At 40.2% G+C, this 25,164-nt stretch overlaps 1 protein-coding gene across 2 annotated transcripts in view; it reads left to right on the top strand.

Moving 5' to 3' along the window:
• The window catches only part of mgaa (MAX dimerization protein MGA a), a 105,196-nt gene that overhangs the window by 50,351 nt on the left and 29,681 nt on the right, over window positions 1-25,164 (top strand). For both annotated transcript variants that reach the window (XM_060828800.1, XM_060828798.1), the window contains exons 13-22: window positions 1,697-2,331; window positions 2,590-2,845; window positions 3,670-4,245; window positions 7,693-7,995; window positions 10,673-11,922; window positions 16,306-16,421; window positions 19,311-19,374; window positions 19,688-19,873; window positions 24,386-24,497; window positions 24,829-25,125. In XM_060828800.1, coding sequence (XP_060684783.1) covers window positions 1,697-2,331; window positions 2,590-2,845; window positions 3,670-4,245; window positions 7,693-7,995; window positions 10,673-11,922; window positions 16,306-16,421; window positions 19,311-19,374; window positions 19,688-19,873; window positions 24,386-24,497; window positions 24,829-25,125 — 3,795 coding nt within the window. The remainder of the gene's footprint in view (window positions 1-1,696; window positions 2,332-2,589; window positions 2,846-3,669; window positions 4,246-7,692; window positions 7,996-10,672; window positions 11,923-16,305; window positions 16,422-19,310; window positions 19,375-19,687; window positions 19,874-24,385; window positions 24,498-24,828; window positions 25,126-25,164) is intronic.

Genomic DNA, 25,164 nt, shown 5'->3' with positions numbered 1-25,164 from the left:
TTTTACTTGTAGACCATACTTCTGCAACTTTTTAAGGGTTTCATTGAGGTTTCTCAAATGCTCCTATGGACTCCAGACAACCCACTTAAAATTTGGCCTATGGCATTCTGGAGCAGAGCTGGTGCTGACTTGACAACAAAATGGAGATACCTTTAGCAGAAAAGTCCCTGAGAGTCTCTATTGTTTGCAACAACTGAGACCTCTTCATGGACCTGCAACAGATCCATTTTAGAGAATTTCTTTCCTCGCACCAGTCCACGGAATAGATCTTTCATGAGTGAGAGTGGATGTTGTTCCATTGCCTTAAAAGTCACCACAAATCCTCGCTGCATCATCTGCTTTTAAAGCTGGAATACTTAGAGCAGCATATTCACTAGTGGTTACTGGTTCCAATGTTTCCAGATTCGTCGGCTGTTTCAGTTCTGCCTCAACTTCAGATAGCTTTTTTTAAAATTTCTGACCAGCCTGTCCTCTCTCAAAACAAGAACAAAATAGTCCTTTGATTCTTTGAAACATTGCAACTTAAGGTGGTACACACTTTGGAAGCCGGCTTCAAGACCAGGTCTTCTAGTCTGTGGTCTGTAGTTCTTGGGTATAATTGATCATTGTTGAACAATGGCATCCTTTATTCAGTGAATACTTAAGTATTGTGTACTCTGTCATTATTGCACACCAGAGTAAAATTTCAAAAATTGCTGATGATGCCCAACTTGGGAGTTGTGGCAAACATTGATGATGGCATAAATTGACTGCACCAGGGCTTGGCTATTCCAATGGGCCCTCAAGTAGCATATGGAACTTAATTCAGAAAAGTGTGAGGTTTAAGTTTTTGCAAGAGAGATATCTAGCCTAATTATTGATTTAATGAATGGCACAGAGACTGGGATGTCCCTTGAAGTGGCAGGAAATATTGAAAGAATAGTTAGTAAAACATTTAGGATCTTGGGCTTTTATCTTTATAGAATGTGTGCTGAAGCAGATAGGTTGTGATGATTCTCTATTAAGTTTTAGTTGGGCCCGAACTAAAACTTTGCGTCCAGCCTGGTCCCCACATTTCATTAAAATGTGAGGGGACACATTTAGATACTGCAGAGGGGACTTAACAGAATGGTTCTAAGGATGAGGACATTTCAGGAATAAAGGATGGATTTTAACCACAAGGTGAGGTGACAGAGACTGGTGGTGGAAGTGAAGACTATTAATGATTTCTAAAGGAAATTGAATGGGTATTTGAGTGAAATACGTTTAGTGAGATGGAAATACAGTAGTGGAATTAGACTAACTAGATTGCGCAGAATTGATGAGTTAACTTGTCTGCTGTACTGCTTTTAGATTTTCAATCTTCTCATTTAACTTGGACTGTTCTATTTGAATTTCTTTCCTATGTCAAGAAATTTAATCTGACTGCAACCACTCTTGGAAAGAATTAAGGAATAATCTCAGAATAAGATGTTTTTAAAGTATTGGGGAGAGTTGTTTGCTTACAGACATCTAATAGTTTATTGATAGTTTCTGGTTGTTAAAATGTATCTGAGTAGTGAAGACATTTTTAAAACTGAGGAGACCTTAACAATTGTGATCTGAATTATATCACCAAAACTTGACCTTTATAGAGATTGTGTTCTGTGCATGACCTGAGCATGTCATTCAAAACTCTTTTTTTTAAAAAATCAATCACTTTGTTTGGCTTATCTAGTGTTGGACTTTGAGAAATTGGAAGATTCTGAGAGTGATTCAATGTCACCAAATCCTTCGGAGATGTGCAAATCAAAGACAACCCAGGATATGGACTTGGATGCACAATGTGATAGTCCTCAGAAAGAGACTGCAGAATGTCCATCAACAGAGCAACAGACAGCGGAGTCTAAAAATGCACCTAAGCTGATTGAGATAATTTCAAATTGCAATTGGGAAGCAGAGCGTGTAAATATCCTTAAAGTGATTGCATGCCACACCGTCAATAAAGGGACTTCGGAAAAAATATATACTGGGAACTTCCTTCTTGAGATCATGTCAAATTGTGAAAACAACCAAGCCCTTTCACCTGAAGGTGCACCGATTTATAGCTCCTTAGTGAAGATTACTCAGCCAGGAATCAGGGAGAGAGAAGGAAAAATGTCAGTTCACACGATGTCCATTCAGAAGGTCTCCCAATCCTCTTGGCGCAAGCTGCCTGAAACACGACCAATTGCACCAAAAGAAACACCTAACAGTCACATTACAGGGAAAAGTCAGCTAACCAGCTTTCATTTAAGCTCACAAGTGGCTAATAAGGGAAAGCCAGTATATAATGCTGATTTGCCCGCTTCCATTAAAACCGGCTTGATCCAGGTATGTAGAAGGAGGGGAGAGGAAGGTGATGTAGTTCACATACAGCTTAAAGCCGTAATAACTCATTTGTAAATGAAATGAAGTACTATTAATTCATATAAAACAAATGTAAACCAAGTTAAATATTGATTTCCATAAAATATTTTTGAATTTTAAAATTATTTCTGTTTACAGACTTTCCTATCACTGATAGACCGTTTTGGGACTGTTGAACAAGTTTTCCCATTTCTCTATTTTGTCTTTATTTCTTTTGATTAGATCAGTGGAAATGAAAATAGTGAGACAAAGTTGACACTAGGTCAGGTTGGAGCACTGCATTCAGTTAATAAGGTGATTGCTAACCTTAAAAGAACATTGAAGTCCACTGAATTATTTGAGAAACCTTTCTCAGATACAACTATCTCTTCAAACACAACTCAACCTGCCTCGAAGCAACCAATGTTTTGCACCATATCCATTGACAGCAAAGAATTTCAAAATACCATTGATGCTACTTCTGGTAACAAAGCCACAGGTAAGGATAATTCCTGAAAAAATTACAGATCAACAAATCATGGATTAATAGTTAATTAGAAGTAGTGAAAAATGCAGGGATCTAAATGACATGGAACAGAACGTGATGGGCATGTGTTAGATAATTGTAATTTAACTCAAGTTAGAAAAAAAATTAAAGGTTGAATCTCTTTTTTACGTAATGTTATGCTACACATTCTTTAGGTTCCCTGGGCCAGATAGTGTATGGGCTGTAACGGAACATTCCTCCAGGATATCATTGGAGGACACTGCTCTTTAAAGTAACTCCTGGCATTGTCTTCCCCCAGAGGATTAGCATAACTCAGCACTACCAGGAACAGTGCTGCGCAAATGAGTTTCTCCTCTTTTAGTCTGCTAAAAGTAGAGGTTTTTACTACATTGTATGGAGTAGTAAAACTAGTGGAGGTGAGATGATTAAATTGTGTGTTGAGATAGTTGACTTTTGTTATGGTGTTTTCTGTTGTCTGGCTGAAGAGGGGAGTTGGTCTTTTCATGCTTCAATGTTTACAGAAGGAGCACAGTAGTGAATAGTAAGATGGAATGTCTAAGGATGCCATAATGTCAGAACTACAGTTGAAAGCCACATTTCTCAAGGTCAATTAGCCATTCTTCTTTATCGGCCAGTTCCTAGCAAATCTGACCAGCTGCTGGACAGCATAGCTAGGAGCATGAGAGTTAGCAAAATAATAATTGTAATAAGATTGCAATTTACCATGCTCCTGACAGCTTTCTGTGCTATTCATTATAATCAGGTATCAATTTTTTTGTTTTTACTTATTCTGCACCTTCCTTTCTCGTTCTCAGGCAGTCATGCAATACCTGATAGCTACACTCGCCTTGTAATAAAGAAAGATGGAGGTCTGCAAAAGTCGAAATCCTGCTTCAGTTCATTGCAGCCAGTGCTTGGTAGACAGCAGGGTGGCACTCCATTGTCCACATTACCAGCAGTCAGCATTGCTACACTAGCTGGTCCTTCTCTGATATCAACATTAGTGGTTATGGCAGCTGGCCCAAACACACTCCCTTTTGTAGCTGGTCAATCACAAAGCAATGACTTGTCTGTTTCAGTAACCACTGGTAACCGCTCCCCAAATAACACTCAGACCACAGGTGCTGTAGGGCCGCCATCTTCTGCCCTACTGACAGTACAGAGACTTTCAGAGCAGAGAGATGTATCTACAAGTGAAGTTGAAACTCCTGCGAAAAGTACAGCAACAACTCTAGTTGCAGTGATCTCAGCAAGTGCTTCAGGAGTCAGGACAATGTTATCTCCAGTGATCTCGCCCAGCTCCTCTACCATGAACACTGTTGCTCTAACCAATACTGTGAATACAAAAACAACCATAATGTCAGTATCAGCAACACCAAATAATACCACAGGTATGCTTCACTTTTATTTATACAGCTGTACAATTGGCATTTGAGTTAGATTTCTGTGTGTTTCATTGTAAGATTCAAGATCACTGATGAACGGGGAATTAAGGGAAAAGAGGAAATCTTAACACCTTAGTCTGTTGAGGGCTGAGAAAGTTCAAAATAGTGAACAGCCTTAACTAGGCCTGTCACAATTCTATCTACTTTTGATTTGATGTAACATGGAGTCTGACAAGTAATCTAATCTTGGGAGGCAGACTGGTGACTATAACATGTTAATGTACCCGGAGCACCAGATTTTAGCAACACTTTGGACTTCAGCTATCGATTGGGTTTCCTAGGACTTGGGAAATCTGGCAACTGAAGACAAGAGAAAACTGCCATTTCAAGCAGCTAAGTGCTTTTCCAAGATTGTGTACTGACATTTTTTTTCCTATCAAATCTTTCAAAACAGATCTGAATCTGTTGTTTGATTCCCATTACACACCCGCATCTCAAAACAACCTTATTCAGCCTGAGATGGTTGCTGGATGGATCTCAGCAAGGCCGTCACTATATGTGGATTTTCCCAGTTGCTGCATTCTGTAAATGTTGGAGTAAAAATGCCCATTTTAAATCCTTAATCCATATCCCCGTTATGTTATGCATTCCTTGTGTTGCTGCTGTTCTCTTCTCGCCTACCTGCCTCCTATTTTAATCTTGCCTGCATGCTGCAATGAGATTAGAGCTGTAGACATTCTTAAAGCTTGAGTCTTGATTTTAGCCATTTATGTCTCAAAAGCAATTTATTCAAATAAAAGTAAAGTACTGCAGATGCTGAAGATCTGAAATAAAAACAAAATGCTGGAGAAACTCGGGTGTGACAACATCTGTGGAACAAGAAACAGAGTTCACCTTTTAAGTCTTGTATGACTTCTAAAGAGTTCTTGAATTCAATGTTAACTCTTTCTCCACAGATGCTGCCAGATCTGAATTTCTCCCAACTTCTGCTGAATTTATTTGAGAATGCTTAAAACTTCTGTGAACCTAATACTTTACATAATGTGGCAACACTCAAAATGTTTCGTGTTGCCGATGGATTGAATGCCTATGTCCAAAACGTACTGTGTTCCTGAAGTAAACTATTCAAGGAAAATTTAAAAAGTATAATTTGGTTACAGGAACACACATCAAAACCATTCAGTGGTGCAGTCTCAACTTCTGCTTTGCCAATTACTAATAATTCTAACTTCTTGATGAAAAAGCATAAAGGAAAGCCTGTTAACTTTTAGTCACTACTTCAGGGGAAACTTTCCCTGATATCAAACTCCAGGTTTTTTTTGTCATTTAATTACATGATATAGATTTTGCTGAATAGGCCAGCATTTCTGGTGCTGATCACCCTTGCAAAGTTGATGGTGAGTTTCTTCCTTGAACTGCAGTTTTGATCTCGTTATTTCAGAAAGGATATTATTGCCTTGGAGGAAGTACAAAGAAAAATTATACTTGGGATGGGGTGGGAGAGAACTATGAATAGAGATTGGCCAAACTGGACCTGTATTCTCTAGAGTTTCAAAGAATGAGCGGTGAACAGTGCTCCCAAGATTTCAGGTCATTCTTGGTCCAGTACCTCATAGTGCCACCAACTAGCATTAAGGGCGGCACGGTGGTTCAGTGGTTAGCACTGCTACCTCACAGCACCAGGGACCCAGGTTCGATTCCAGCCTCTGGCAACTGACTGTGGAGTTTGTATGTTGTCCCCATGTCTGCATGGGTTTCATCCTACAGTCCAAAGATGTGCAGGTCAGGTGAATTGGCCATGTAAAATTGCCCATAGTGTTGTTGGGCCGAAGGGCCTGTTGCAACAAGAGGGAATCTCATCTAATCTAATTGAGACTTCCAGAATACTTAAAGGGATAAACAGTAGATGCAAGTAAGATGTTTACCTTGATTGGGACATCTAGAACCAAGAGAGAAAATTTAAGAGGAATGCATTTAGCACTGAGGTAAGGGTAGCGAATGGTTGAAGTTCTGTATCCTAGAAGACTGTGGAAGTTCAGCTTTTGAGCATATTTAAAGTGGAGGTTGATAAATTTCTGGTGGTCAGTGGTGTAAAGGGTTATGGGGAAAGTGTGATAAGAAGCATTGAAGGTTTTGGTCAGTTATGTTTGTAGTAAATGGTGGGGAAGGCTCAACAGGCTGGTTTATTTCTGTTCCTAACTCATGCAAGCTCCAGTGGCAGGTGCACATACACAACTGTTTAAAGAGGGAGTTCCAAGATTCTGACGTAGCATCTTGCTATTCCTTCACATATAATTCCACATCAAGATGATGTGTGACTTAAGGAACTTGCAGGTGATGGTGCTTCCTTGTATCTTCTGCCCTTGACAGAGGTTTTGAAGGAGCTGTGTTGAATTGCTGCAGTGCATTTTGTAGGTGTTACACACTAATGTCACTGTATTGTACTGAATAGAGTGAATGTTGAAGATGGTAGATGGGATGCCAATCAACTAGGTTGCTGTGTCCTTTGTTGCTTTGAGTATTTTTGGAGCTATAGCTATCCAGGAAAGTGGAGAGAATTTTGCTCATGCTCCAGAGTTGTATCTTGTAGTTGGTGGACAGACTTTGGGGGTTAGAAGGTGAGTTACTCACTTCAATATTCCTAGCCTCTGACCTACTTTTGTCTGATTAGAATATTGACTCCAAGTAAGATCTTTGAATGTCAAGGGAAACTGTTAGATTCCTCCTTGTTGGAGATGACCTGGCACTTTGTGATGCAGGTATTTTGTCACTTGCCACTTCTAGCTGAAGCCAAAATGTATCCGGGTCCTGGTGCATTAGGATAAAGATTGCTTCAGTGTCTGAGGATGTGTGACTAGTACTGAACATTTTGTGATCATCAGTGAATGTCCCCACTTCTGCCTTTATGGTGGAAGAAAGGCCATTATTGAAGCAGTTGAAACTGAGGAACTCCTGCAGTAATGTCTGAGGCTGAAATAATAGATCTCCAGCAAGTATCCTCCATTGCTAGCTCCATTTTCCACCCACTGGATTGGGCCCAAGATAATTTGGTTCCTCAATATTTTTAAGTTCCTCCTAGTAATTATAGCCTCAAAAATCTCACTTTAGTCCAAGAAAGTCTGCCACCTATAAAGATATATAAAGGTTGTATACTTTCAGTGGCTCTGAATATTAGTTCAGGATTTATTTCACTAAGTGCACCATTATCTCTGAAACTTTGTTTTTCCCTTGCTTTCCTATCTTCTTGACAATTTCCTTTCCTGCCCTGAAGAGCTTGCCTGTATGTTGCCACTGTTCGACAAATGCTGACCAACTCTTTGACCAACTCACTGCAGAGCTGATTCTTCCACTTGTGCATTATTTAAGACATGTCTTTACATCAGCATTTCTATAATTGTAACTAAGTAGATTTGAATGAATCAAACTAACTAATGTGGTGTTTTGTTATGTCAGGGATACCTAAACAGCCTGAAGCTGCCAATTCAGTTACATCTGATTCTTCTAAAGCTGTGAAAACCAATGGACCACGGTTGCTTTTGATCCCAACACAGTCTGGAACATCTTCAATCCGGCCTGTCCAGAATCTGCAACTCTCACCTGGGCAGAAATTGATACTACAGCCCCTAAAATGTCCAGATGGGAACCTCTTCCGACATCCAAATGGCCAGATCATTCAACTTGTGCCTTTAACAAATGTTGGTTCTGGGGCTCGTCCAAATCTCCACCAGATGGTCTCACTTAACCTACGGAATCCAGGTGAATTCAGTCTTCAAGTCTTAGTACGGACTTGTTAAATTCACTTTTTGTTCAAAAAGATATCCTTATTTTGAAATAAGCCCACAGCTTGCTTGATGCAAGACAAAAGAACTGCTGCAAAGGATTCTGACCGAGATCTTGCCTTTAGTGTGTCTCTTAACAAAGTGATTTCTTTGGCAACCATTGGTGATGATCTTGACACCTGTTATTGATGAAATGTTAGAGGGCACATTGTAAAATAAGTATGAAGTCACAGAATAACTTAACTTTAGGGGGAGAAGACCATGCTTGGCAAGTGAATTGTGGAGTTCTTCAAACTCCATGGATATTGTTTGAGATTTCGCCAAGAAATTTTGTTACAGTGCCACGTGAACCTAGTTCTCATTGTAGAAAAGCATATAACTTTGAACGGTTAAAGAGTTGGTTTCACAACTGGTTGTATCAAAGGAGCTGCTTCGGAATGGTGTTTAACTACGTAGGGAGTGTTTCAAAGATTGATGCTGGGACCTTTTTTGGATATGGGGATAGAGATGAAATTACCTATTTGCCACCAATGTATCAGGGAGAATTGTAAATTGAAAGGATGGAAACATATCCATTTCAGGTTAGGAAGTTGAGAAATGATAAATAAAATCTATTGTTCCTTTCTAAATTTAAGCTAATGCCTGATAATGTAGACCGTCTTCTCCACATGCCACATCCCTTCCAAAAACATTTTTCTTCCACCACCCGCTAGAGGGAATTATCTATCTACAGCAGCCCTAAACATTCCTTTAATCATAGTAAATAACAGAATTAGGTCACCCTTTACTTTTCTGTACGTCAGTTCAATTTTTTTTGTCATTAAATGATTTTATCTCCCACACCTTTTCCCATTAAACATAGGCCATTCGTCTCATCAGTGTGAAACTTGAAAGTGTTCAGAAAATATTTAGAAGAATGTGCTAGAGTTGAAGTGTTTAAGCTAAAGGGAGAAGCTGGGGCCATTTTCCCTGGACTGTCTGAGGCTGAGCGGTGAGCTTATAAAGGTCTATTAAATCATGAGGGGCATGGATAGGTTGAATAGCCAAGGTCTTTTTCTTGGGGTAGGGGAGTCCAAAACTAGACTGCCTAGGTTTAAGGGGAAGGAAATGTTTAAAAGGCACCTGAGGGGCAATTGTTTCACGCAGAGGGTGGCGTGTGTAAGGAATGAGCTGCCAGAGGAAGTGGTGGCGGTTGGTACAATTACAACATGTAAAAGATATCCAGATAGGTACACGAATAGGAAGGCCACAGAGGGATATGGGCCAAATGCTGGCAAATGGGATTAGATTAATTTGAGATGTCTGGTAGGCATAGACGAGTTGGACCAAAGGATCTGTTTGCATGCTGTACACCTATATGTCAATAGGCCAGCCTTGCTGTTCAAGCTAATTATGACTCATCACCTAACTTTTATTGCCATTTTCCCCAATATTTCCATATCTCCTGACATTAGCATCCAGAAATCCATTTATTTTTCTTGAACAGACTCTGTAATTGAGCTATGTGGAGCAGAGAATTCCAAAGATGCACCATCCTCTGAGGAAAGTAATTCCTCCTGAAATATTCTGAGATTGTATCCCTCAGTTCTGGACTCACCAGCCAGAGAAAGTGTGTTTCAATGCATTCGTTTCTCATTCTTTTCAACTCTAGATCCAGTTTTCTCAATCACTCCACTTGAGATGCTCCCACCATCCAGCTGGAACTAGAAATGGTGTTGAAACATCATTGGTTTACACATAAGTGTTGGGTATAATGCTGATCCTTAGAGCATTGTTTTATCCTAACTGGATCAGTGTGAAGGAAAGTAATCCTCCTAATATGTAGGAATTGTATGAGATTTCAGTAGTAGATTTTGTATTCCATTTTTTAAACTGAGTTAGCCAGATGGACATAAATAATCTTATTGGTATCGTATGTGTGTTCTGTAGAGAATTGTCTTTTGTTTCGAAGTAAAAAAAATCTCAAAATGGTAAGAAAATACTCTTGACTGCCATGAGTGACACAAATCAGAAGTCTTCATTCCCACTTTTTGCATATTTTATCACATAAATGAGACTTTCATGCTAAATGTTGCTACATTTGAATGTTCCAATGAACGATTGCTGAATCATCAAAAGTGATTATTTTCTCAAATAAGAGTACAGCTTAATTTCGGTTCTAGAAAAAAAATCTGAGCACGACAACGAAAATATTGCAATGGTGCAAATAGAAACATCATGGGATTTTAATTCAGACTTTTATGATTACCTCTAAAGAAGTAGATATGGGGAAACAAAGATTTGATTCGCGCAAAAATAGAAATTGCTGGAGAAACTCAACAGGTTCTGGCAGAATCTGTAGAAAGAAAACAATTAATGTTTTGAGTCCAGTAACCGTTCTTCAGAAGGTTGGTCACTGGACTTGAAACTGTTTTCTCTGCACAGGTGCTGCCAGATCTGTTGAGTTTCTCCAGCAATTTCTTTTGTGTTTCAGATCTGTAGCATCCTCAGTTCTTTGTTTCATTGCAAAGATTTGATAGTGAACTTAGCACTACAAGAAAGAATGTGTAGTACATCCCGACAAGTAATATTATATAATTAGATTCATGTAAACTTTTACTTCCAGTGTGGAAATCTTGAAATTCTTTAGTTAACGATTTCTTTTCACACTTCAGGTTCCACAGGAGGAATCCGCTTCCCTACACCTACAAAAACTTCTGCAGCACCTCCCAGTAGTAATGTTCCACCTCGCATTGTTCAACAAGGGATAATACCACAAAGAGGAAGGCCACGTATTATTCCTTTTACAAAAGCCATTCCTGTTGCATTAAAGGTGTCCTCTGCTGCTACGCCTGTTAACCCTGTGGGCATGGCTGTTCCCATTGTAACTACACCACAGACAAAGTTTATAACTGTTAATGCAGCCAGTAATCCTGTTGATACGACTAGTAATCCTGTCTGTGCAGGCAATCTGGTTCCCTTACAGCCAATGGGATTTGCTTTGCTACAGTTACCACCAGGGCAGAAACTTTTACCAAACACCATCATAACCACTGGGGGGCCACTGAGGTTTGTGAGTCCTCAACCTGGTGTGCCTTTGACTGAAAAAACAGACAGTGAGAAAAGCAGTAAAGGAGAGGAATCGGAGAACGTTTCAAACCAGGATAGCAATAGCATCTCAGAAGAACAGCTGACTGAAGCTGGCCTTGAAGATATTCATGTTGCAGGCTCTGAGCTTGTTGAAACAACGGTGACTGAACATTCTCCTGGAGAGGACCATGTCTGTGCTGACCCTTTACCAGAAGCTAAACTGGGAGACAAGTCTGAAGCAGCACATTCCTCCCCTTCCTTAAGTGAGGTGGATGATGAGATGGAAGCTGATTCTTTGGACCAGAAAGCTGGGCTAGAAAAGTCCACCCCTGCAGAGTTGGCTGACCATTCGTACACCAGTGAAATGCACAATATGAAAGAAAATGAGAATGGAAGCTCTTTTGTAGAGCTGGCTGACCATTTGTACACCAGTGAAATGCACATTGTGAAAGAAAGTGAGAATGTAAGTTCTTTGCAGGAGAATGCCCTGGGACCTGGCAAAGAATTGGTTGCTGAACAAGATGTCTCAGAAGCTAACCCTCTAACAATCGGAAAGAAACCAGATAATCCATGCAGTACAAAAGAGCAAAATGACCTGCAACCTGAGAGATTGCAGATGAAGACAAAAGGCTGTAGTAGAACAAATACTTCTGATACTTCCTTTAACTGTGAAGAAGATATCCAAAATGATTCAGAAAGTGAGGAATTTATGGACCTTGATTCAGATATGCAGTATATAAACAACCTGGAATCAGATAAGGATACGGACTCTCCGAGTGACATGGAGGATGGTGAGATTCCAAGTGATATAGAGGAGATAGATATTGAGAAAATGGTGAGTGCTTACTTTAGTCGGTAACACAATAGCTGGCTTCACATTATCTCACTATTTATATTTTACTATTGGAGTAATGTTGTTATTGTTCCCATTAGTTGATGGGTTATGGTTCAATTTTTAATATTGAAATTTGGATTCTATGGACATAAAGCGTGAATCCATTGAGGAACATTTGGGTAACAACTGACTATTTCCAGTTGTGCTCACAAACTGAGAATCGTCTTTCCTCCAAGTAGGCATCCAGATTATTTGAGGATGCCAAACCATTACCACAACTTAATGTTAGGCAGGTCAAGAAGGCACGCCTCAAGTCTAGCTCAATTGCAGTGAATTTCTGCAGTACCTTTTGTAGATGATACAAACTGAGGGTCAGGGTATCAGTTGTTTGGGTGTGGTTGTCTATAAATGTGCAAATCAAGTACGCTGCTTTGTCCTGGATGCTGTCAAAGCTTTGTGTTGTTGGAGCTACATTTATCCAGGCACATAGGGAATATTCCATCATTCCATTCTGGAGTTGTGCCAGAAGGTGAGTTACTGTTACACGATTCCCAGCCTCTAATATTTTCTTGTAGCCATAGGATTTGTATGACCAGTCTAATTCAGTTTTTACCCAGTGGAAGCTCCCATGATGATGGTAGTGGAGCTGTAGCAATGGTAATGCCATTGACTGACTGTCAAGAGGTTAGATTTTCTCTTTTAGGGGGTGGTCATTGCCTGGCATTCGGTGCCAGTGTTACGTCTCGTCAGCCTGGATATTGTTTAGGTCTTCCCACAAAGGAACGTAGTCTGCTGTAGTATCCAAGAAGTCCTAAATGGTGCTGAACATTTGTGCAGCATTCCCACTTCTGACCTTAGAGGGAAGATCATTGAAGCAACTGAGCTTTTGTCCTTGGATGCTACATTGAGTAACTCCCATAGTGATGTCCTGGGACTGAGATTACTGACCAACAACAGCTTTTGTGCTAAGTTTGACTCCATTTGGTAGAATTTTCCCCAGTTCCCACTTACGTTAGTGCTGCTTGGATGGAAAATGCATGAAGGAGTATAAATCCTTAATTACCTGTATAATCAAAAACGCTTTCATTTGACTTCTGTGTAAAAGGGAAGCATCTGTATTGCTGTATGTTCTCCATGGGTTTACTGTTGCTCAGTAGCCTGTGACATGATGCATCTTTAGTTCTTCAGTCACGTCGGTACTACATATAGTAAAGCTAGCAAGGTGAGGCTTTTCGTGCAAACTTTAATTCTTTAGTTGTACAGTCACCAAGAAATCATTTAATAACAATTCAAAAACATGTTCTCATTGGTTGAGGATACATTCTTGGGTACCAGCTCTTTGAAAGGTGTTTGTCATCAATAATAAAATGAAAATACTTACAGATTAAAGAAATATTTGAATTGTTGAAAGCGTTCAGAAAAGATTTACAAGGATGTTGCCAGGATTGGAGGGTTTGAGCTATAGGGAGAGTCTGAATCGGTTGGGCTATTTTCCCTGGAGTGTTGTAGGCTGAGGGGTGACCTTTATAGAGGTTTATGAAATCATGAGGGGCATGGATAGGGTAAATAGGTAAGGTCTTTTCCCCTAGGTTGAGGTGCCTAAAACAAGAGGGTGTAGGTTTAGGGTGAGAATGAGCTGTCAGAGGAAGTAGTGGAGGCTGGTACGATTACAACAATTAAAAGGCATCTGGATGCCTAAATGAATGAGGAGCATTTAGAGGAATATGGCCCAAGTGCTGACAAATGGGACTAGGTTAATCTAAGATATCTGGTCGGCACAGACGAATTGGATCAAAAGGTCTGTTTCCGTGCTGTATGTCTCTATGACTTGGCAGGTCTGCTAGTAATGTAATTAATTGTTCATTGGCATTGAGAAATTATATCAGCATTGAAGCAAATCATTACAAAGTCTGATAAAAGAAATGAAACTGGACAGCCGAAGCACTGGAAACTGAACTGACACACTCTCTCACTTGCACCACACACACTAAACTCGCACTAAGCAATAGCCTGACAGTCCGTTCACAGAATCATTCTTCACAGACAATGCTCTGAATACCATTATCGATATCTCTGGGTGTGCCTTTTTACATCAGTAGGATGGACCCACCACAGGTGGTGCACAGTGATATCCAATTGTGAGAGAGTTGCTCTGGGAGCCCTCAATGTTGGTTGTAGACCCCATGAAGTCTCCTGGTATCAGATTAAACATGGGGAAGGAAACTTGCAACTAATGACCATTTACACTCAGTCTAAACTGACTTAGTTCTCCTTCATGTTGAGCACTGCTTGGAGGATGAACCTAGAATGGTAATAGCATAGAATGTACTCTGGCTGTGGGATTTCATTGTCTGCTGTCAAAATTGGCTTGGTAACACCATTATTGATCTGAGCTGGCTGAATCCTTAAGGCTATGCCTGCGAGATTAAGTCTGTGGCATATAGTGATAGAACCAGTGAAGGGAGGGGGAAAATCTGTTGATCTCATTCTCTAATTGTAGCACATGCATCTCTCCATGTCTGTATCAGCAGAAGTGGACTCCACACCGTCCTTGTGGAGACAATGTCTCATCTTGCCATTAAGAACATCCTTCATAAAGAATTGTAGTATTACTGCTTCGTTAAACTAGACAGCGTGAGTAGCGCTACCAACTCAGAGTTGGACATCCATGAGGCATTATAGGCCATCAGCAGCAAAAGAATGTTATTCAATCACAATTTTCCATCTCATTGCCTACTCCACCATTGCCATCAAGCCAGGGGATCAACTCTAATTTAATGAATAGTGGAGGAGGACATGCAAGGAGCAGTTCCAGTCATAGTGAAAAATGAGATGTCACCCTAATGAAGCTATAGCATGGGACTACTTGCATGCTCAGCAACTTAAATTGAATAAATAACCAGCATGAGCTAAACAGAGCGAGCTATTAGTATTCCCACAACCAGCAGCTTGTATCTAAGCTCTGCATGTAGCCATTTGTGGCATTAGGATACTGTACTGCTAGCAAAGCTGAAGTTGATGGGAGTCGGGGGCGCGGGTGGAGATCAGGAGAGTTTGAATCTGTTTCATACTAGCATAAATTTATAAGTGTTGTGGTTGTGGCAGTTGATCGTCTTAGCCATAGGACATCACTGCCGGTGTTAGAGTAGTGTCCTTGGCCCAGCCATCTCCATGTAAAGCCAGAGATGATATTATGCAGTTATCAGCAAACATTGAGATGTCACAAATGGTGTTGAACCGATACTGAAATAGTTCATGTCAAAAGCAGCAAGATACAGGCAACATACAGGCTTGGATTGATGTGTGGCAACAATGTTACTTGCTACTCGAATGCCAGGCAATGACCATCTCCCAACAAAAAAGAATCCAGCCTTCATGCCCTGACATTACTTAATCAATAATGAATTCCAGCATTATCATCATCCTGGGGTTCTCGTTGACCAGAAACTGAAATTGCTCGGCCAGATAAGTAATGTGGTAATAACGGCAGATTAGGGACTGGATATTCTGTGATGAGTAACTTACTTCCTGACGACTCAAATCCTGTCTCACACTACAAAGCACAAGTTAGGAGTATGCTGGAATGCTATCCCCTAGCCTGAATGTTACTTGCCTCCAACAACACCTAAGGGTTTTGACACCTAGAACAAAGCTATCTGCTTGATTGGGCATCTAAAATTTTCAATACACTTTCTATCATTATTGCACATGGATAGTTTGTACCTTCAAAGAGGTGCACTGCAACAACTCTCTAAAGCTCATGACACAAGCCTGAAATCTCTCACCTATAAGGAGAAAATTGGATATGCAGGAGCACCACCACTTACGAATTCCATCCAAGCCACTCACCATTCTGACTTGCAACTATAACTCCGCTCCTTCACTGTCCCTGGGTCAAAATCCTGAAAATTCCTCCTTTGCAACACCATGAGTATGCCTACATCATATGGAATTCAATACTTCAATAAGGTAACTTGCCATCACCTTCTCAAAAGCAGTGAGAGATGAGCAATAAATGTTGGCATAGCCTGCAATAGCCATTTCCCATGATTTGTAAATTTGAATGAGTTATATCATGTAGGTCTTTGATAATGACGTGAAACAGATTGACCTCTTAAATTTGACTTATTAAAACTTTTAATAAAATTCAGGATTCTTGTGTTATTGTGGTAGTTATAGCTTGATTTGTTAATCCCTTGAAGAACGGGCTTGTATTTGGACCTGCAAAAAATTTTATTTTGTTGTGTAATGTAGTTACTTTGAATTTCAGTTTTGTCCTCCGTTTGTCATATCAAATACAGGTTGGGGATGTTCTGTTGTGAGAGTGATTAGAATTTTTTCTACTGTTTATAGTCTTTAACTTTTTGAAAACCTCATTTGCAGTTTGACTCAACCTCCAGTGAAGAGGCTGTGGATATTGAGACAGTGGACGAACTCTCTGAGAAAATCAATATTGCTCGTCTTATTGCTTCTGCTTCCCACCATCGTACCAAAGCCAAGTATGAAAGTGTGTTTTTAATTGAAAAGGCATTGAATGCTGGCTTGCATTTTTGTGTAACTGTACCTTTCATTTGATATTGCATGACTTACTTTTGTGTAAATAGTACTTAAGGAACATAAAAATTATGAGCAGTCCCATTTTTTTTTCTGTAAGGTCTTGGCTGATCTATGTGTGTTTGAAATGTAACATTTTTATCAACTAGATAACCTTTGATTCCCTCACACAAGAACTTAGCCACCCATGTTTTCAAATTATTAAATGACCTCACTTCTACTGCCTTCTGAGACAATGTGTTCTAAAGTCATACTACACTCAGAAAACCATTTTTCTCCTTATTCAAAATGGCTGATCTCTTAATTTTAAAATTGTGCCCTCTAGTTCTGAACTTGCCAGTAAGAGTAAACATCCTTTCCATGTCCACCATGTCAATTTAGGATCTTATGTACTTCAGTCATGTTACCCCTCACACTTCTGGAGTGGAATCGAGCCTAGCCTGTCCAATCTACCCTTAGAGGATCCAAGTCATTCTAGTTACAGAACCAGTAAACCACCTTAGAACTACTTCTGACATATCATCTCCTTCCTTCAAATAAGGAGACAAAAGCTGCACACAATATTTCTGATGTGGTTTCATTAATGCCTTTTATAACAAACTCAGATTTGGTAGAATCTGTCTGGGGTGGGGGCAGGGGAGGGGGAGGAATGAAATTACCATTTCAAACCCAAAACAGTTCTAAGTTGCAGGGGCTGAAGAAACATCGCCTCATTTTTTGATTAAGGCATTTCACTACTATCAGTACACGACAGTTAGTTCAACCACTTCAGACTGTCGAAATTCTCCATTTTGTTGCAGAGACACCAATGAAGAGAGACAGACACGCAGTCTTATTAAGTTGGCTTGCTTTCAGCAGAGTTATTTACGTTCTGCTGTTAGCACCAACCATTCATGCACAGCTATTCTTCAATTGTATCTCTACAGCCATTTCCCTTTTGTTTTGGGTACCCTCACCATCTATTCCACTGTTCATCCAACCGCTTTTGTTAACTGTGTAACAATCCTCATTTACCAACTTTTTTTTGAGTTCCCAAGAAGACCTATATTTAACTTGAAAAATTTACACACACTTTCTGTCCATAGATACCACCAGATCTGAGCTTTTTCTAGCATTTTCTATCCTTACCATTATGTCCCGTTCATCTCAATAAAGGATGCCATCTTATTTGCTTCGCAGTTACATGCTTCACCTGTGTACAAACTTTTTGTGACTCACGCACTAGAATCACAGGATCCCTACAGTGTGGAAACAGGCCATTTGCCCCAACAAGTGCACACTGACCCTCCAAAGAGTAATCCACCCAGACCCATTCCCCTATTTTATTATTCTACATTTACCCCGGCTAATGCACTTAACCTACACTATATGGCCAATTAACCTAACCTGCACATGTTTGGATTATGGGAGGAAAAGGAATACTTGGAGGAAACCCACGCAGACCTGGGTTGTCTGAGGCTGGAATCAAACTCTGGTCCCTGGCACCGTGAGGGAGCAGTGCTAACCACTGAGCTGCTGTGCCATCCCACGACAACATCTAATTCTCTCTACACTTCAGATTTTGCTTGTTGTTATCTGTTCAAGTAACAATCTGCTTCACTTCTCTGTTAAAGTGAACATCTTCATATTTTGCGATGCTAAAATCCATTTGGCAGATTTTTGCCTGCTACAGTGTTCTCTGTGACCTCCCTTATGTCATCTTCACAACATTCTTTGTGCTTATCATCCTACTATGCCTTCACTACCCTCATCTAAGGCATTGATGTAAATGGTAAATAGTTGAGGTGTCTGAACACAGCACCTGGAGGACCTACATGCGAGTACTCATACACGCACACCTGTTGGTTATGATTGGGCTTGTCCCATCTTCAAGAGTTGCACGGCACCATCATCTCTGCAACAAAGGTTTCTGGTTAAATTCTGTATAGGTGGATGAATACAAGTAGCATGAGAGAAGTATGGCGAGCCATTGACCTAATTCTGATGGCGATGAAAATTATTGAACTTTTGTTGTACAATGGAGGCATATTCCAGCTATAGTTCCTACAGGATCAGTGTTTTTCTTAAACAAACCCAGAGTGTTGGAGAAACTTGGGTCCAGCAGCATCTATGGAGGAAGAATCAGAGTTAACTTTTGAATTGGTTATGACTCTTTAGAACAGAATCTTTTCCTTAGCATTATGAAAAGATGTGGAAGCAGTGGATGAGATTTTCTACACTTTTAAAAGAATACAAATCTGAGGACAAAACAACTTGTACTGCCCTTGCAGACCTATACAAAGTCTACAGGGGCTTTGGACCAAATTCCTTATCTGTCTGTTCAAGCAAGGTACAGGGTAGGAAAAGGTGTGGCAACCAGTAAGCCCTAATGATAACACCCTAAACATCCAAGCAGCTTTGTCTTATGCTTATATTTCATATTCCTTTAGTTCTGTTACTATTTTGCTGCGCTGAAAGTTTGTAAAAGCCTTTTTCCAGGCTTTGGCTTAATGGATCCTAAATTATCAGCATGAACAAATAATGGAAACAGCCTGATGTGTGCAAATTATGTGAAATTAGAATTAAGTTTTATTTAGGTACGTTTCATACATATGTACTCTGAATAATTGGAGAAGTTGAGCATTGCTTGTGCGATTAACTTAACACCCTTCCTTCTAAATTTTTACGTATTAAGGTTTTGTCTCCTTTTGTGTTGAAGTTGATTGATCAGTCTCGACATTGGCAAAATTTGTTAGTGAGAAAATATCAAGATCTCTTGTCAGGAGAAAGTATCAAGATTTATTTTATGCCTCCACGAGTGGTGTAAAATAATCTTTGTTTTATTTTGTGTCTAGATGTCACTTCCATAATCCGTACCTTATTAAAAAAGCCCCAGAGGAGGAACCCAAACCCAAGGAGGTAAGCAATAATGTAGAGAATATCAGTGTGGGGAAAGGTTCAGAGTCCAAAAAGTTTGTTTAATCTTTGAGAGAGACAGTGATTATACATGAAAAGTTGGGTAGGAGGCCTACTAAAACTGGAATAGCAATTGGTTTCTTTTAGCAGTGTGGGTTTACATACTTTAGTTAGACTCATGGAAATATTTATTGGAAAGTCTGCAGTTGTAAAAGGTTAACCTTCAGAGGTTTTGTAGATTCTGTTTCATTGAATAGCAAGTGACTTCAGAAATGTACTTAATGGAAATATTCTGTACTGTATTTTTCCCCAATAGAAACCTAACCCATATCTCAGTAAAGAAGCAAAAGCCCAACTGGATGCTCTGGTGGTATATCGGACTGCACATACAGTAAATGAGAGGCGGAGGCGCTTTGTGATGAGAAACCTCTTTGAAAAATTGAAGAGGACCCTGGGGCTGCGCAAGGAACAGAGAGCCTCAAAGTATTACATTCTCAAACAGGTTTGTAAAATGCTTTGCATTTAACTATATTTAAATAGCCAAGTTTACTGCTGTGTTTTGTTATCATTCAAGCACGGATTCTGGGTAATCCAAGATGGAGGACAGGAAAAAGAATTGTGCTATAAGAGCTGCTGCTTTATTTTTGAGGTAGTTTCAATGTTGGAGTTGATTTCCTTGAATTCCATGAGCAGTAATTACTGTTTTATAAGCTGTTGTATTGCTTTGGAAGTTTGTGGGGGGGAAAAAAATCTAAACAATGGCACTTTGAAAAGTAGGAAGAGAGACAAAGGCAGAAACCACATGGTCAGTGAGTGAGAGAGAGAGAGAGAAACCTACACTGCTGTCTGGCACAGCAGTGAATCTGCACAGCTACTGCCTTTGCTGTTTGAATTCAGGTATTTCTGGACATCGGAGTGAGTCTACAAAAAAATGAAACAAACAGCGAAATTCACAGCTGACCATAGAGGAATCTGTGTGGGAGAACTCTCACAGCAGAGGAACAGATAAGTGCATGATTTTCAAGTGTAACCTTGTTGTCTTTTTTTAATAGTGAATAGACTGGGTTCTTTTTGATTATATGCTTTGAGATCTGTGTCTTGATTATAGTTTAATCTGGAGCAGTGTTTTTTAGAGCAATAAGACTGTGCTATTTTCTGGGTATGTAGATTATTAAAGTGTAAATGTAGCCTTTAGTAGAATGATGTGCTCTTCCTTTCGAATGTTGGAGATTAGGGAGAATTTCTGTGTTAATAGTTATTATGGCTGCGGTAGGTGTGTTTGATTTGTGAATCCTATCAGATCGCATGGATCAGTTGTGGTGGCAGTTAGAGGCAATGAGGAAATTGCAGGAGCTAGAGACTGTGATGCATGACTGTTGTAGGAAGGGAGAACAACCGGAGATACATTCAGGTAGATGGGTTACTACCAGGAAAGGTAGGAGAAGTAGGCAGGTAATGCTGGAGTTTCTTGTGGCTATTCCCATCTCTAACAAGTATGCTGTTTTGGAAAAAGTAGGGGGCGATTGACTCTCTGGGGAATGTAGCACGAACAGCCAAGACTACCTCTAATGTAATGAGGGGTATGTCAGGTTGCAAGCCATCAATTGTGATAGGAGACTATCTAGCCAGAGACACAGATGTTTCTGTGGCCGACAGCAAGTAACGAAAATTGTCTTTTGCTTCCATGGTGCCAGGATCTTAAGGCTATCTCAGAGTGCAGAATGTTCTCCAAAGGGGAGTGGGACTAGCAGCAGGTTGTTGTATACATTTGAACTAATGACATTGGAAGGAAAAAGGATGATATTCTGAAAGGAGAATATGAGAAGTTAGGGAGGAATTTAAAAAGGAGATCCTTGAGAGCAGTAATATCAGGACTACTCCTGGTGCTATGAGCTAGTGAGGATAGGAGAATACAGCAGATGAATGTGTGGCTGAGGAACTGGTGCAAGGGGAAAGGGTTCACATTTTTGGATCATTGGAATCTGTTCTGGGGTAAAAATGACTTGTATAAGAAGGACAGATTGCATCTGAATTGGAAGGGGACTAGTATACTGGCAGGGAGATTTGGTAGAGCTGCTTAGGATTTAAACTAGTAAGGTTAGATGTGTATCCCAGGGAGATGTTGAGGAAATAGATCAGTCTGAGACTGGTACATTTGGGAAAAGGAAAACGTCAAACAGTCAGGGCAGACAGGAACAAAGCAGAGAGCGAGGTAGCATCGATAGATTAAGCTGCATTTATTTCAATGCAAGAGGCCTAACCGGGAAGGCAGATGAATGCAGGGCATGGTTGGGAACATGGGATTGGAATATCATATCAGTTACAGAGATGTGGCTCAGGGATAGATAGGACTGGCAGTTCAGTGTTCCATGAAACAAATGTTATAGGAAGGGTAGAAAGAGGGGCAACAGAGGAATGGGCATGGCGTTTTTATTTAGGGATAACATTATGGCTGTACTTAGGATATTCTTGGGAATACGTCCAGAGAAATTATTTGGGTGGAACTGAGAAATAAGAAAGGATGATCAACTTATTGGGATTGTACTATAGGACTAAGGCTGGTAGGTATAGGGAATACTGGATGACGAAAGAAATTGAGGTTTTGGTTAACAAGAAGAAGAAAGCATGCGTCAAGTATAGACAGCAGAGATTGAGTGAATCCTTAGAATGTAGTGGGAGTATACTTAAGAGGGAAATCAGGAGAGCGAAAAGGGAACATGAGATAGCTTTGGCAAATAGGGTTAAGATGTATTCAGTGGGATTTTATAAATATATTAAGGACAAAAGGGTAGCTAGGGAGAGAATAGGACCCCTCAAAGATCAGCAAGGCAGTCTGTGTGGAACCGCATGAGATGGGAGAGATTCTAAACAAGTATTTTGTATTGGTGTTTGCTGTGGAGAAGATATAGAACATATAGAATAAATAAATAGTGACATTTTGAAAAATGGCCATATTACAGAGAAGGAGGTGCTGAATGTCTTAAAGTACATAAACATGGATAAATCCACAGGATCTGATCAGGGCTACGCAACAACTCTGGGAAGCTAGGGAAGTGATTGGGCTCCTTGCTGAGATATTTATATCATTGATAGTCGCAGGAGAGGTGCCAGAAGACTGGAGGTTGGCTAATGTGGTGCTACTATTTCAGAGAGGTGGTATGGAAAAGGCAGGGATCTGTAGACTGGTGAACCTGACATCAGTGGTGGGCAAGTTATTGGAGGGAATCCTGAGGGACAGGATTTACATGCATTTGGAAAGGCAAGGATGATCAGGGCTGATCAGCATGGCTTTGTGCGTGGGAAAACGTGTAATGAACTTGATTGAGTTTCTAGAAGAAGTAACAAAGAGGATTGACAAGGGCAGAGCAGTAGATGTGATCTATATGGACTTCAGCAAGGCGTTCGACAAGGTTCCTCATGGGAGATTGATTAGCAAGGTCAGATCTCATGGAATACAGGGAGAACTAGCCATTTGGATACAGAACTGGCTTGAAGATGGAAGATAGAGGGTGGTGGTGGAGGGTTGTTTTTCAGACTGGAAGCCTGTGGCCAATGGTGAATTATTTATTTGGATGTGAACACGAGTTTGCAGATGACGCTGAAATTGGAAGTGTAGTGGACAATGAAGAAGGTTACCTCCAGAATACAATGGCATCTTGATCAAGATGCCAGTGAGCCACAGAGTGGCAGATGGAGTCTAATTTAGATAAACGTGAGGCGCTACATTTTGGAAAGGTAAATCTGAGCAGGACTTGTACACTTTCTGGGAAGGTTCTGGGGAGTCTTGCTGAACAAAGGGACCATGGAGTACAGGTTCATGTTCCTTGAAAGTGGAGTTTCCGATTGATATGGTAGTAAAGAAAGTTTTTATGCTTTCTTTATTGGTCACAACATTGAGTATAGGAGTTGGGAGGTCATGTTGTGGCTGTATAGGACATTGGTTAGGCCACTTCCTATAGGCAGGATATTGTGAAACTTGAAAGGGTTCAGAAAAATTTACAAGGGTGTTGCCAGGGTTGGAGGGTTTGAACTATGGGGAGAGGTTGAATAGGCTGAGGCTGTTTTTCCTGGAGTGTTGTGAGCTGAGGGGTGCCCTTTTAGAGGTTTATAAAATGATGGCAGCCTGAATAAGACAAATTAACAAAGTCTTTTTCCCTGGGTTGGCGAGTCTAGAAGTAGAAGGCATAGCTTTTGGGCGAGAGGGAAAAGATATAAAAGAGACCTACAGGGAAACTTTTTCACGGAGGTTGGTACGTGTATGGAATGAACTGTCAGAGGCTGGTACAGTTGTAACATTTAAGAGGCATTTGGATGGGTATATGAATAGGAAAGATTTGGAGGGATATGGGCCAGGTACTGGCAGGCGGGACTAGATTAGGTTGGGATATCTGGTTGGCTTGAATGGGTTGGACTGAAGAGTCTGTTTCCGTGCTGTAATCTGTATGGCTTAATATATCCCTAACAATTCCTCCTTTTCTACCTTTTATACAAACTTATTGATCTGTTTGCATTAGTTACTGTTCTCTTTATTTTAGTGCGCATCGGACTGAACTATAGTCTGAGTCCTTGGTCCCCTCCAAAGCAAGGAAGGTATTGGTGTAGTCATGGTAGTGGTTGTGGAGGGGTGGATGGGGGAATAACCCAGTAAGTCCTAGTAATCTCACTGAGTAACTTTGGAATATCCATTAGATTTCAAGTTGCCTTTTCCAGAAGCTTAGTCATTGGCCCAATTCATGTTTTGAAATTGTGTGGTAGAAAACAATATTTTGATGCACTCTGGCCTTTGACCCTTTTGGGTTGGGTTTCAGTAAAATTTAGACATTTTTGTGTATTCTGTGTAATGTATTTATGAATAGAGTTCTATATCATGCTAACTTCAATGGGAGAGCAACATCAGAGATGTGGTGCTTGGTCTGGGATTAAATAATTTTACCTGAAGTGCTAATATAACTCAATGGTGACTTAATGCAATAGATAAAATATTTTCTGATCACTCGATTCTGTCCTGTCTCAGGCATTTTCCGAAATCCAGAATCTCCAGGATCATGCTGATCGTCTGTCAGCTGAGAGAAGCATCCAGACTCGTAAAAGGGATTTACTCATCCGAAAGGTCTCTCTCTTGACTGGTAAGAACTGATATATAAGTCAGATGAAATTACATGGCTTATTTAGCTGCAGCATTAAGCCTGGCTGTGAACATAGTAACTTTTGTCAACAATAGGAAGTATATATAATGATGCAAATCAACTCTAAAAGTACTTACAAAGCGACAGTTTGCTTACAAAGCTAGAAACACAGTTTTGGATCTAACAGCATTCATGATTACAATTAAATGTAATTCAGTTGAAAAAAACACCCTGGCTTAAGGAATGAGGGGAGAAAGAGAGACTACTGAAGATGCTGGAAAATATTATCTAAGCCCAATGTATTAATTTTAATTATTTTCCCTATGTTTAGGGAAGACTGAGGAGGTCATTTTGAAGAAACTGGAGTACATCTGTGCCAAGCAGAGAGCATTAGATGTTCAGAAGAAAAACGTTGTGCAACCAGAAGCTGATGCTGAAAAGCAGCACTGCAGCAGTTGGAAAAGAGTACCTAATTCATCTGAAACTATGGACATTATCCAGAAGGTGGCAATGAATTTGCAGACCCAGAAGCCACCTAACGTCACTATGCTAACAAGCAAGAAGGACCCAGCACCAGAGTCTGCGAAACCCCGTATTCTCACTAGAAAATGGTCATCAACAGCTCCACGTGTGTAACTTCTTGCCTTCTACATAACAGCCTGACAAT

This window comes from Hemiscyllium ocellatum, chromosome 8 (assembly GCF_020745735.1).
Source record: "Hemiscyllium ocellatum isolate sHemOce1 chromosome 8, sHemOce1.pat.X.cur, whole genome shotgun sequence".
NCBI lineage: Eukaryota > Metazoa > Chordata > Chondrichthyes > Orectolobiformes > Hemiscylliidae > Hemiscyllium > Hemiscyllium ocellatum.
Note: the sequence above shows the minus strand (reverse complement) of the source record. Positions and strands in the feature narration are given on the sequence as shown.